The sequence below is a fragment of the Lichenostomus cassidix genome, chromosome 3 (genome assembly GCF_008360975.1).
Source record: "Lichenostomus cassidix isolate B80296 chromosome 3, HeHo_3.0, whole genome shotgun sequence".
Classification (NCBI taxonomy): Eukaryota; Metazoa; Chordata; class Aves; order Passeriformes; family Meliphagidae; genus Lichenostomus; species Lichenostomus cassidix.
In genome coordinates this window covers 88,092,016-88,105,904 of record NC_139483.1, presented here as the reverse complement: position 1 = coordinate 88,105,904, position 13,889 = coordinate 88,092,016, and the positions used below count along the sequence as shown (strand labels likewise).

The 13,889-nt window shown below is 41.2% G+C and overlaps 1 protein-coding gene and 1 long non-coding RNA gene across 13 annotated transcripts in view; both read right to left on the bottom strand.

The window, feature by feature from the left end:
• Positions 1–4,959: 4,959 nt before the first annotated feature.
• LOC146440175 (uncharacterized) lies at positions 4,960–8,517 on the bottom strand. 3 transcript variants are annotated; one of them, XR_014851064.1, is made up of 3 exons: positions 7,866–8,517; positions 7,582–7,637; positions 4,960–5,336 (listed from the first exon to the last, which is right to left on the bottom strand). It is a non-coding gene; the product is annotated as an uncharacterized LOC146440175 (long non-coding RNA). The 3 variants fall into 3 exon arrangements; XR_014851063.1 differs by lacking the exon at positions 4,960–5,336 and adding an exon at positions 5,343–5,968; XR_014851065.1 differs by lacking the exon at positions 4,960–5,336 and adding an exon at positions 5,343–5,968 and having other exon boundaries at positions 8,042–8,517.
• A 3,791-nt stretch (positions 8,518–12,308) lies between these two features.
• DST (dystonin) overlaps positions 12,309–13,889 on the bottom strand; it is a 295,384-nt gene continuing 293,803 nt past the window's right edge. For all 10 annotated transcript variants that reach the window (XM_085056610.1, XM_085056616.1, XM_085056608.1 and 7 more), the window contains one exon: positions 12,309–13,366. In XM_085056610.1, coding sequence (XP_084912736.1) covers positions 13,101–13,366 — 266 coding nt within the window. In that variant the 3' untranslated portion in view covers positions 12,309–13,100. The remainder of the gene's footprint in view (positions 13,367–13,889) is intronic.

The following is a 13,889-nucleotide window of genomic DNA, read 5'->3' as shown; positions in this document are numbered from 1 at the left end:
AGCTGGCTCACGTCATCATTGTATCCACCAGGAGCCCCAGCTTTTTTCCCAAAAAACTGCTTCCCATATGGTCAGACTCCAGGACATCCTGGTGCTTGGAGTTGCTTCTTCCCAGGTGGGAGACTTCATACTTACTCCCTTTGGTGAATATCACGTGGTTCCTGCTCACCATTTCTCCTGCTTGTCAAGACCCCTCTGAATGGCAGCACAACACTCAGGTGTATCAGCCTCTCCTCCTAGCTTTATATCAGCTACAGACCAAGTTCCAGATCCAAATAAACATGATGTGGATTGAACCAGAAGTTTAGATTGGATATTAGGAAAAATGTCTACACAAAAAGGTTTGTCAAGCACTGGACCACGCTGTCCAGGGCAGTGTTCACCATCCCTGGAGATATTTAAAAGGTGTGTAGATGGGGCACTTATGGACATGGTTCAGTGGTGGGCTACGCAGTTATGGGTTAATGAAAAAGTTGTTTTTCAAGCCTAAACGTTTCTGCTACTCTAAAAGTGGAACAGAACTATGTTTTGACCTATGTCCCTAAAGGATTATGGCTGCCTGGTTTGCCCAGCCCCAAAGCTTCTTGAGGCCATATAGGCTTGAGAATCACCATCAGCTCACCTGTCAGAGGCACAGAGGGGCCACTGTGCAGAAAGACTATTTGTCTTGTTTGTGCTGCATCATGCCATTCTCAGTCATGAGAATAAATCAATTACATGGGAAAATGAAGGAGAAATAGCAGCTGCTTTTTGCAGAAGTGCAGCAGCTCTGAGATACAAGTCAGCATTTAAAATTGGGGTTCTTTTTTCATTTTGTGAACAAGCTCCTTTTGCAGTTTATCTTTCTGTATAAGGAGGGTGCCTACTTTCTATTTATAACTTTGCTGGGAAAGGGTTAGTGTTTTGGTTTTATTAGAACACTGTTAGAACAGAAACATTCCAGAGTCCCAAACTGAAAGATGAATTCATATTCATGTTTGTGTTTCCCTTGAGCCTGTGCTCCCTAGCAGAAACACTTGATGGACACAGTGTAGTGTAACTGCTTTATTGTGATAATAGCTGCAAGTTCCCCACACCCCTTTCTTAATGACTGTACTTGTCACCTATTGTCCTGCCTTCCCCACCCCACGTGGCCCTGGCCACTCCCTCGGGTTTCCCCTATTGGTTCCTGTACCCTAACTCCACCTATGTACCTCCCCTGTGCCCAGAGGTCACTGGGCCTGTGTGCTGTCCCTGCCCCTCTCTGTTTCCCTATAAAACCCCTTACCCTCCGCCATCTTGCTGTCTATGCTCCACGTGTGCCTATGCTCCACATGTGGCTGTGCATGTGAGGCCTTCGCCCTCGAGGCATCTCTGCCTCGGGGAGGTCGTTGGCCTCTGCTGCACCATGCGAATAAACATCTTCCATGGACACAACGCATAGACCCTCCTCGCCTCCTTTATCACCGCCGGTTGTGGAAGCAGACGAACCAGAGCTAGCCTTATGGCTCCCCGGCCGGTGAGAGCGCAGTGTCCAGCCCTGGGACAGAGGGTTTGGAGCTCTGAGGCGCTGAACCAGGCTGGGTAGAGACACTCTGGGGTAAGGTCTGCTTTAACATCCCCTAAACTACAACACTGCTTGATTTTGTAACTAGCACATCCAATGCCTTCTCCAGCAGATAATGTTGTATGAGTAAACACTGACTTCTAGCTATTTTAAAAATTAATCAAAATTTCAATTTCCAGATAAGCCAGGATGTCTTCTCAGACAAGAAGGATTAAATTTAGTTTTCTAAACAGACATAATTAAATAATTATATTCTTGAAAGAGAGGGACGTTTTTCTCAGGTTGAGGATGAAGATTAGTATGTGCCAAACCAGTTTCCTGATTTGCCAGCAAATTTCCTGAGTATTCCCAGCCAATGGCTTAATCTGCTTCTCTGTTTCCTATCTGTAAAGGTGGCATATTCCTGCTTCCCTTCTTCTTCTCTTTAGATTTAAAATGGCAAGAGCAGAGCAGCACTCTGCAGAGGTTGCAGGTGCACAATGAGGGATCAGCAGTGACACAGTAACCCTGATTTGTATTTAGGACACTCCCTGTGAGGGGACAGATAACTTTGGTACATACTGCCTTTAGAAACAAGATGCATTTGAGCATTTGCTCTTTGAGCCACATTGTTCAGAGCAATTCTAACTTCACCAAGAGGTGATTTTTTGCTCTCCCATCTTACCTACTTTTTAATTTTAAACAGCTCTTTGAACAAGACTTAGATAACATGCTATCTCAAACATAAGACAAAGTTTGGAAGTACACAGAATACTTATCCCATTCTAAATCAACCACCTGTTGGCCACAGAAAAGTGTTTCAGTACATTTTGAATTCCATTCTCCAGGTGAACTGATATGCCAGGGAGAGATGTGTATGAACACGAAAATACATCCTAAGGCAAACCATTAAAGATTAAAGTTAGGTTTGCATTTATTTGGGATTTTTCAAAGTACTCACATCTACTGATTTTTGTATTCTTACATTCTTTCATTCACCACAGGCAACAGAAGTACCAAATAGTCATCGTATTTTTCCACCCAAAACCATGAAACCTAAGAAACCCAGACCCTGTGAGCAAGAAATGCCATTTCTATTTTGCCAGCTCAGCTAGTCATTGCTGTTGATACAGCCTTAGTGACAGAGGAAAAGGGCTGGCAGAGTGCCGTAACCGCTTCACCAAACCAGACAACAAAGAGTTAGATTTGAGAGAAGAGTCACCATCAGAAGTGCTGGAAACAGAATGTGTTTTGTTATACTAATATTTATTGGAAGCATAGCATCACCAAAGCATTTCTGAGGCAAACCAAGACTAGCCAGGAAACTATCACATAAGGTATTTTTCATATTTCCAGTAACTTGACCTCTTTTTTTTTAACTACAGAAACAATCACCAACATAAGTGCTTCATACGGGTTTCTTATAGAGCTGTGTCAAGAAATACCAGCCCAAGAAATGCCCCAATATCATCCAGCCTGATACTCTGGCTTCCTTCTTTATACCATTTTGCAACATCTGTTTGAGAAAAGACTCTCCCAGTGTTGTGTCAGCTTGAAGAAGCACCATCCATCTCCTGCTTTACTGCCAGAACAGAGCACTGCCAAAAAATGCTCTTGCAAGATATGACATTCAATGCGAGACTCCTTGTTTTCTTTTGGCTGGTCTCCCCTCCTGAAAGACTAACTGAAGAATAACCTTGACAGAAAACACAACTAGACACTGATTTAAAAAAAAAAAAAAATTAAATGGAACTTGATTTTTAGCCACCTTTCTCCTGGCTTGATCAAGTCAGTCCCAAACTCGCCCCACACCCCAATGCTGAGAGCCAGGAAAAAAGTTTGTGCTGCAGGACTTGCCACTTTTTAATTGACAAGTCTATTCTTCCTTGAATTGAACATTTATTTCAGAGTTTAATTAGGAACTATGCTTTAATTTGCTTTTTCTTTGCTATGGCATGTTATCACTCTTATGGACCATCCTTGGACAGGATTGGAACTAGGACAAAACCTTTTGTTTACAGGCACATTTCAGCCTTATTTCTGCTATTCTGAGAGGTATGAATAAATTATGCTATAATTTTTTCTGACATGCATTGTTAGCTAGATCTCTCCAGAGATAGACACAGCTGGTGCTCCAGTCTGAAACTACACATGTGAGTTTACAGCAAAAATATTTCCTTGCAAGTTAATATCACAACAACCCAATGATGTCTTTCTCCTCTTGTATTTTAATCCAACTGATTTTATCTCCAACTCTACCTTCCAAACCATGTATACATCCAAATGACCTCAGTTTGGTAAGCTCATTCACAGGCACTTAACTGCAAAAAATCCAGCACCAACCCCCAAAACTGAACTCTTCAAACCATCATTTGATGTTAATGCAGCTGCCTAAAATATTGTCCATCCAACAGGTTCTTCTGAATATTATTGGTACTTTAACAATCATAGCATAATCTTTGCATGGTTAAATTTTTTTTCAGAGTTTTTATTTAATTTTTCAACAGTCAAATTAGATCACTGTGCTTGAACTCGAACTTCCTCAACATTATTTGACTACTCAGCTGAAAATATTTGCTTTTCTTTATGTTGTACTGGAGACCATATCTTATACCCTAGAGTTCAATAACACAGCATTCAGGGCCAGAGACTGACTTTATAAAGACCATATGAAAAGGCATTCCTGGACACTATAGGCCATATATCTAAAACAAGGAAAAGATTCCTTCATCTCTGCCATTTTGATTGAAAAATTCAATTCCAGTTGGTAATCACACTTCTTAGTTTGTATTGTTATTTTGGAAATTCCTGACTAATTGTCTACTCCTACTAGTGTTTCACTAGAGCATGGCCTGACTGATGGGTGGGAGGAAATAAACCCTCTTGCTGCTGGGGGTGAGCTAGTGCAGCTATGACATCTTGCTCTCATGAAACCAGGCCACCAAGAAGCTGCCTGCCACCCATGCCAGCCCCTGGCAGACCACAGACACTTTATGTTACCCTCTGCCTCCGAGAGGGCAGTGTCCCCCAGCCTCAGGGCATCTCTCCTGCAATGGGGAAAGAGGTTGGTGGAGGCAGCCTAATGCCCCCATAACCAGCTACAGCATAGTGGAGGATTTGGGCTAGTACTGACCAAGGTTATTTTACTGCATGAGATCACAACACTTTTGGAGAACCATGCACACATTATTGGAAACAGAGTGGGAGCTTGGAGGGGAGGAGGAGCTCTCTCACATGGAAAGCTTTAAAGCTACCAAATATTAAGTTCTCACTCAGGAGGTGAAGTTTCCAATGGTAATTAAGAAGAGCTTTTCCATTAGCAAGTGCTACATTAAAATTCCTTTGCATCATTAAGAGTAAAATCCTCTTCAGAAATCTGGAAAGATTCAATAAATCCTGATAAGCTGGAGGGGTTGGAGAGGCAGGGAAAGAAAAGAAATTCCATGTAGAAGGTTGTGTTGGCAAAGTGACCTGATCAGTGGACTTAGGGAAGGTTTTCCAGGGTCTGAAAGCACTGTGATTGTGCTTATGCTCTTTCCAAGCATCAGAACTATGAGGCATCACCTCCCTAGAGCCACTGCCAGCTCTCAGGTGAAGGGACAGCTCTGCCTGCGTGGGGCTGTGACCAGGAGCTGCAGTGGAGCTCGGGAGCTGCAGCTCACACACCCTCCTCACCATCTGGCCCCAGGAAGCACCACTTCAGCTCTTGTTACAGAGCCACACACAGGGGCTGGAAAATTCAGTTTGCTTATTTTAACAGGAAATGCTGCGGGGCTGTTGTACAGTTCGGAACTGTATTTGTAAATATACTCTGTGAGGAAAAACAATAGCAAGGCATGGAAACAGCCTCCCCTGCAAGCATCCTGCCTTCCATACATTTGCCTAGTTTCTTTGTGGTTTCTTTGCTACATCTCATTATATTTTTACAAAAGAAATTACATTTCCTTTAAAATGAATGTCTATGTTTTGCCCTTAAGTTCCAATATAATAAACTGTGCTCTGGATTAATTTCTCACTGGATAACTATTCAAAGAAACAGTAGCTTTTTTTACTTATTTTTCTTTATTCCAGAAAGAGCTATTTATGCATGGCCACACTCAATTGTGCTTATTTAGGAGCAAAAATAGGAATAAAAACCAAATAAATAAAAAACCCAAAAAACAACCAAAACAAACACACCATACTACCATTTTGGAAAAAAACCCCACTGTTATTTTCGTCAGATCCATAGGACACTTAAAGCAAGAGAAACATGTCAACATGGTAGTCTTTTCAATTGCTTCAGGTTTTTTAATGGTTTAGGTCTTGAGGATGTCCATGATCTGCCACTGTCCCATGAAAGGCACATTCATTTCCACTTGTGCCTGTGGATCCCAGGAGGATGAACAATTGGAAAACTCAAAGGAAACAGGATTTGCAGGTGCCTTGCAGAGATAGATATGACTGGGAACAACACAGAGAGGAACACTCTTGTACTCTTGGGTTTCCTGCTGAAGGATCCCAGGAATGCTCAAAAGCTGCTAAATATGAGAGCAATAATGTGATGGCATTCACCACCCCTTTACATGGTTTGCATTTCCTGAATATGACTAGAAATGGTGCAAAATTATATGATCCATACTTTGCATACCCTAAAATATCTTAAGTGCACCAAAAAGGCGTGTCAGTGATAAAAGCTAGAAGCAGAATTTACAAACCACTCAGAAAAATCCCATCCAGTGTTCCTTAGCTAGAAATAAACTCATTCATTTGGTGTGGGATTCATTCTACTGTAATTAGCCGTGTAGAGGTTACTTGGCTAGGGCTGAGCTAGTCACTGCAGGATCCCCAGCGTCAGTGAAAAGCAATGCACCCCCAGGAGATGCAATGAATCACGGAAACACAGTGATGCTTTTTTCCAGAGCACCCTTCCAATAATGTGCACTTCAGGAACCTCTGAGCCAGCCTTTGCAGCTTTATGTTAAAACCTGTCAAGGGCTCCACTGCAGAACTCTTTCCTCTGTTAAAACTGAGCACCTTCTTCTATGCTGTCTTTCTTAGCTTTCAACTTGCTATTTACCCTCACTAAGCCCTTTCTTCTGATCCTGTAAGTGCTCACTCCTTGAGAACTTATTAATTTTTTTTTTTTTTTTTTTTTTGCAAAGCCATGTGGTCAGTCTCAACCTTTGTCCACGTTAACTGATCCTTTCAAGGACTTTCAGGCAGTTTCTAAGGCATGACATCCCTCCAAAAGCTAAGCCAACCCTTCCACAGTATATTTATTCAGGCTTCCACTACTATCCCATTTATTATTGCTTCTATCATTTTTTCAAGTAACTGATCTGCAGTTTTCCAGAGCTTACCAGTGCCTTTTCAGAAAAGGCATCTATTATATACTACAGTTGTCAGTCCTCTCATGCTCCCAAAAAGACAAGAAGGCTCCAGGGAACAGCTGAGCTACTACAGTCCTTGATGAACGCTACCTAGTCCTGATTATCTTCTTTTGTTGGCTTGGTCTGTAGAGCTTCAAACCAGCATGGCTAGTCACATCCCCTCTTCCAATAAGGAAATGTGGAGTTCCTCAATATTTTGTATTTACAAGCCTGTTTTTCTCATCCCTACTTTGTCCTACTTTGACAAAATGATTTTTAAAATATAGAGATATTTCTTTATCGTGTGAATTAATTGTCTTTAAAAATAGCCCAGACACTGCAAACTCTTTCTCTGATCCCTAGGCTCCCATTATTCTGCCTAAAGAGCAGAAAGGTCTTAGGGTCTTTTCCAACCTAAATTATTCTATGACTCTAAGATTTGGAAGAACCAGTATCAAGCCCCAAAATGAGGGGAAAAAAATGGTATTGGATAATTTTCCCAATGTTGTTAAGATCATCCTGACCCTGCAAAAAGCTCCACATCAGCTTTCCCTAAAGACAAAGCTATCACCACTCCCTCTGCCTCCTCTCAGAGGTAGAAGTAGTATTGTAAATGCTGACAGGGCCTGATTTATAGGTTGGGCTCTCACTCATATTCAACTATCCAACTGCTAATAACACATGTATTAACACTCTCATACTTACTCAGCAAGGATTCCAGCTAAGTTACACAATTCACCTTCATCCCACTTTCCTTCAGCCTTCCAATAGAGAAACATGGTTTGAGCACCCCAAGCTACAATTCAGACTATTTAAACTATTTCAGTTCAGAAGAACTACTTAGTTATGAAAAAACAACCCCTAAGATTCCTTTAGCTTCAGGTCAGGTATCACTTCTTTTGCAACAGCAAGACTCTGAACAAGTCCTTACCAGAGAACTTAAAAATACCTCAATACTATCAGTCACCCAGCATTTGTGTGCAAGTTACCTAGAATTTAAGGTACTGCCGCATCCATTTCTGAGGAGCTCCCTTTTCCTCTGCAATGTTCCCGTTCTTAGGAAATATAAGTTGGTTTTTTTCCACAGAGATGAGTAACCCGCCTGCATTTAACGCACCAACACTGCTGAAAAAGAGCAAGCAAACAAGCCAATCATCTCTCCCACCTCCATGTCTGCAAACAGGTTATTCAAATTCAGCAGAGAAAAAAAGTTTCATTAGGGAAACATGTTTTCTTTCTTCTAAAAAAGCCTACTTATATTGCACCAGTACATAAACCTCCTAACATCACCACTTCCTCCTATGACCCCCAGTCAGAACAAACATCTAGCTAAACACCTCTTCTCCAGGATGAGCTCAGGTGCACCAAACAGCCAAGAACTAGAAACACCTGGAAGCAGTTAGGGCAGCTGTGTTGAGATGCAGTGAGTGAGGCAATGCTAATTTTCCATCCCTGTGGTTATTTACAGACTATTAACAGCCAGTGCTTAGCAATGTCTTCTTGCCACATCCTCTGAGGAACATACCTAACACCCTGTCTCATGTGCAAGCTGTGGGGTGCTGCTAGCCCTGTCAGTCCCATGGCAACCATGGGTTCAAACCTCCCTGCTCACTGTGGTATGGCATAGCTGCTTGCATCAGTTTATTTTTATGAAATGCATTAATTTTTAAATTAAGTTTAAATATAAGCTCATTCCTATGCTTTTGTGATGAGATGTGCTGGAGGCAAAGCCTGAATTACTGTCATCTATTGCATCAGCATGTAAGAAGGTCAAAATATACTTTAACTGATGCTGAGGATGCCTAGGCCAGGAGGCATCAGTAGATCACTACAGATTTCATCTGCAGATTTCAGAAAATTCTGTGGAAACTTTCTCATTTTGAAGGCAGCAAAACAGAAAGGCAGAAAGCTGAAAATTACTGAAAAAGTAAAGGAGCCTAGAACTGATCCAGCTTTTCCAAGTGCTAAATATCCATTATTCACTTAATACGGTTCCCATAGGATTTCCAAACTTTCTTCCCTTCCCTGCCCAGCACCTCTGCTCCTTCACCGTGCAGAACAACCACAGAATAAACAGGTATAAGAGTCTAGGCCGCACGAAGTTGTCATCTCTTCATGGTCATGCAGCAGGCTGGTGAATTTATTATGAACTCCTGTTGTTAAAAGGAAGGTAATAAAAGGGGATAAAATGCATCTCCAATGATGAAGTTACATAAAAGTTCATGCAACTGAGTAAGGTGGGGATGTCACTGTAGGGCTGATCCTTCATCTCCCATTTGTGCTGGTACCGAAGAAGAAATGGGTTTTAATTACAGAAAGATGGAAATTGAATACCACTACTTTCTTTACAAAAATAGTTCACTAAACTGAGCTACCTATCATTTATCAATATGTTCACAATAATTTGCCTTTTCCATGAAATTCTGCAAATGTGTCCTTGGGTCACAGAAGTATAGAGCCTCCATTGTTTATTTTCAGACTTTCATCTGTTCACTGTGATGAACTCTGTATCATAGTGTTGGGGTTTGACCCTGACTAAATGCCAGACACCTCTGCTCCCTCCTGCCACAGATGTGCAGGAGAGGGGAAAGAAAAAAAATCTGTTAAACACACACTGGATTCATGAGTTGAAATAGGACACTGATAAGAGGATGCACAGAAGAAAAGGGAAAACAGGCTCCAAACTTAAAGTTGCAAAGTGATTTAATTACCTAACAGAGTCAGAGGATAAACGAGAGGTAAAAATAAGCTTTTCAGACACCATTTTTCTACTCACCCCCCTCCCTTCTTCCAACCAACAACTCGGGCAGGGGGTAGGGAAAGGGGTTTGTTCTCTGGTCAGTCCAATCAGGGAGAGGGGTTCTCTAGTTAGCCACGGGGTCCCTCCCATGAGAGACAGTCCTCTGGGAACTTCTTTGGCGTGGGTCCAATCTCACGAGCAACATCCCGCCCGAATTCTGCTGCAACATGAGTCTCTTTGTCCATAAGGTGCTGTGCAGACTCTCCCAAGCTGAGGCCAGGCTGCTTCCATGCCAGGAGCAAGGCCTTTCTCTCCCTTGCAAGGCCTTTGTAGCTTTAACTCTTTATACGAGACTCCCACTGGTTCACAGTCTTTTGCAGGTATCCACCTGCTCCTCTGGCATGGGCTTTGCATGAATTTCTGCATCCTCGTGGACTCCATGGGCTGCAGGGGGACCTCCTGCTCCCCCCATGGCCTTCACCACAGCTAGCAGAGGGTTTTCAGCTCTGGTGCCTGGAGCACTGGAGCACCTCCTCCCCCACCTTTTCCACTGACCTTGGTGTCTCCATGCTGTTCTCCCTTCACATATTTTTACCTCCACCTCCTCCTCTAACTACAAAGAAATGCATGCCTACCTTGTTTTGATTTTTTCTTAAATATTTTTTCACAGAGGTGTAACCAGCACCTCCAAACTTGGCCGGTAGCATGTCCATCACCTTCAGAGCCATCAGAGATTGGCTCTGCTGGACTTGATGTAAAAACTTCCAGAACTTGCACTCAGGACACACAGGAGCCATCTTTGTGCCACTCCCCACCCCTCAGACTCTTCTTCAGGCCTACCACAACAGCTTTTCAAGGATATAAATTTTTTCTAGAAGTTAAAGGTACTTTGCTGATGTTCTGGGCTAAACAAAACCACCACACACAGGGAACAGAATTTTGGAAGTCTCTTAATATCAATCTAATGCAGTTAATTTTTGGGGAAAGTTAATTAAGGTATAACATCTAGGGCCAGATTTAGGCTTTTTAACTGACTTTCCAGTCCTACTTAGTTTACTATTAATTTGGTTTCCAACACTGGATGATTCTCTCCAGCCAATAAATGAACCTTCCCACTTTTCCAGTCCCATCCTCCGCCATTTTGTAATCACTAGCAAGTCACAGTAATCTACTTTGTCCTTGGATTTTAGTTGGCATTGGATTTCTTAGAGACTGGTCACCCCTCTAATATTTCTATAAAGTTACAATGTAGTCATACAAAAATTCCACAAAGTTGCATAATTAATGAAGCGTTAAAAATGTATTTGAGCTAAGACTGCAATATAAAAGGTGCTTTGAGGAGGTGCCAACACTACCTCCTGTGTAGGCAGGTTGCTCTTAGGATACAAGGTACTGAACTACATATGTACTCTTGCAAAGGAGTTAGATTTGTCCTCCCTACATCCCTGAGCATCAGTCTTGTGGTTAAATATGCACCAAGAATGTCAATGGGCAGCATTACCTCTTACAGCCAAGTTATCTGCAAAAGTGACTAAATTCTCTCATTTTCCCTTCTCCTGCTTACAAGTAGACATATTTCAGTTATCACCTGTAAATGCTGAAAACTATCCAACGGTATTGTGGGTTTCAAAAAGCACTGAAGTCATCCTGATCTATTTTAATGTTCTAATGTTCTGATTCATCCAATCACTGGATGAATAGAAGTGACAGGAGAGGTGAAAAATGAAAAGATAAAGCAGCACAGCAGAGACTGATGCTTCAGTTGTCAGTAAACACATGCTGATTCCCAAGCGAGGTGCAATAGGACAGGCTGGTGATTGCTTTCTACAAACCTTTGTACACAACTCTCTGTTTAAGGAAATCCTGATGCAAGTGGATTTTGATTGATTCAATTATCTTTTGAGTATTATTTTGTTTATCTGTTTCTTATAAATTGATTGTGTGAGTCAACTTATGAGTCTGCAGGAAGCTCTTGTGACAACTCAGGAAACATCATCTTAGTAATAGTGCCCAGGAGCATTACCAACAAATGCAGGTTTCACCACCACCTTCACGTGATCAACCGAGCTTCTGTTTCAGTGTCAGCATGTTAAAGGACCAACCATTATTTAGTCTTCCCCTAAAATTCCTCTACTAAAGGTATGGCATTTTTTGATATATTGACACCCAGGTTTAGACTATTTGGCCAGCCCTGTTGGCCAGATCCCACCCAAGTTGTTCTGATACTATCAAAGGGCATTTGAAATTTCTAGGGATTTTGTCACTACTTACCACAGCGTCCATCCAGCCATGCTACAGCACTCCCATTTGACGCTGCACCTTTATTCCAGTGAAACTGAACTATTAGCAATCCTTTCAGTAAATCCATGAATGGCTAAAATGTTTCGCCGACTAATAGAGGAAATGAATTACTCTCTGTGCCTTTCATACGTGGTATATAAATGACACAGTTTAATATGGAGAAAATAATTGCTGCCACACAGTAATTACATATAATTTCATACAATCTGATATGTGCAATTTAGTGTTTTATTAAACAAATACAGTAGCTAACCAAAATCAGATAGCTGATAATGGGAAATAACATTAAAGCCTGTGTTCCTATGGTAATTATTGGTCATCTGAAATGGCATATGTTCTAAAACATAACACAGAAAATTACCTTCCTGTTAAATAAGAAACACGATAGAAATAAAGTTAAGGGACATGTTTATTTCTGAGCTTTCTGCAAGCAAAATTGCTTTGATACAAAATGAGTTCAATGATACAGTGCTACCATCCACTCAAGCAAAAGAAAACCCCACATTTACATGAATGCACTTTATATTGATATTCTTACAGAATAATAGTTCAGATATCCAGAATGTGTCTGGCCTCATTGAAAGCAATGGCACAGAAATGCTGCAAGGTATTGGAGTATCATATTATTGGCAAGTGCTTAATTAATTCTGTGAGTTCTCTGAGAGATGCTGTATAAATAAGGGTACTGTGAATGTGTGTTTGTATTCCTTAGTAGTTTTGACATACATCATTTAGTGTTTGTTTAGTTAGCTCAAAATGTGTAATTGTGTCTTTTGGCTTTTAGAATTCTCTTTTTCTTTTTTAAAGAAAAATCATGAGGTATCCTTTACTGTTAACTAATGACATAGTGATAGGCCTTTCTATTGAGGTTGCAGAGACTTACTGTACATTCAGTACACTGTACATTCGGCAATTATTTCTAGTGTACTTTCTACATGTTACTGTGTACAACTGTTAGTTTACATTAGAACTCTTCCCCTTCTCACAGGATATGGCAAAACAAAAAAGAATCTGACAAAAATTATACACATAAAATAAGAAGACAAATACACAAATAAGGCCATCTGCAGAATTAAAAATCCACCTCTTGCGATATTTCACAATAATTTCTACATAATATCTTACATCTTATGAACTTAAATATTTAATGCAAAAGGAAAAGACCTTTATGGAGCCAATCATATTATCTCTTCAAGGACTTGTCCAATTTGCTGGCTAGTGGCCTTCTCTGGGGAGTTGGAATTTTAGAAGGCTTGGCTGATCCTGGCCGAGAACCTGCTCGGGGTGTCGGTCTGCTTGTAGCAGGAACAGTCTCTGACATATCTGAGCACACAGACTGGATTTCTGAAATGTCAAAGTCAGAGGCGTCACTGCCTCGGCGGCTACTTGACCTGCTGCCAGCTTTGCTTCCTGCTCGGCTACCAGGTCTGCTTGGAGTTCTTCTGGTTTCTAGAAAGAGAGAAGATAACCATCAGTATTCAAGGTAAGGATGGAAAAGCTGTGCAGGTCTTTTCTAGGTCTTTGGCAACCCCAAAAATTCCTCTTTGCACAGACTAAACTTTAGACCTCTGCCAGGCAAGCTAAATGATGCTGTGTCTCACACTAAAGAGAAGAAAACGCAAGATCAAATGCTGACACATAGTTATTTCATCACTAGCACATCTCCTTAAAAAAGCATTATCCTGGCACCTTTTCTTGAGTTACAAGATGTGCACTGTATCTTCACTCAACAGCCAGAGCCTTTCTTTCCCCTGCCATTTTCTCAGTTATTTCTTGGGAAAAAAAAATTAAAAATCAGTATCTGGTCTCTTCATGCACTTATGATTTCTAAGTATAGGCATCTTAGAGATGCAAATGAACATCCCAATTTTTAAATATGTACCCCCCCTTAAAAAAAAAAAAAATTAAAACCAATACAGATGAAAGCTGCAATTAAACAAGGGCAAAGTATACATCCTGCCCAACACAGAGC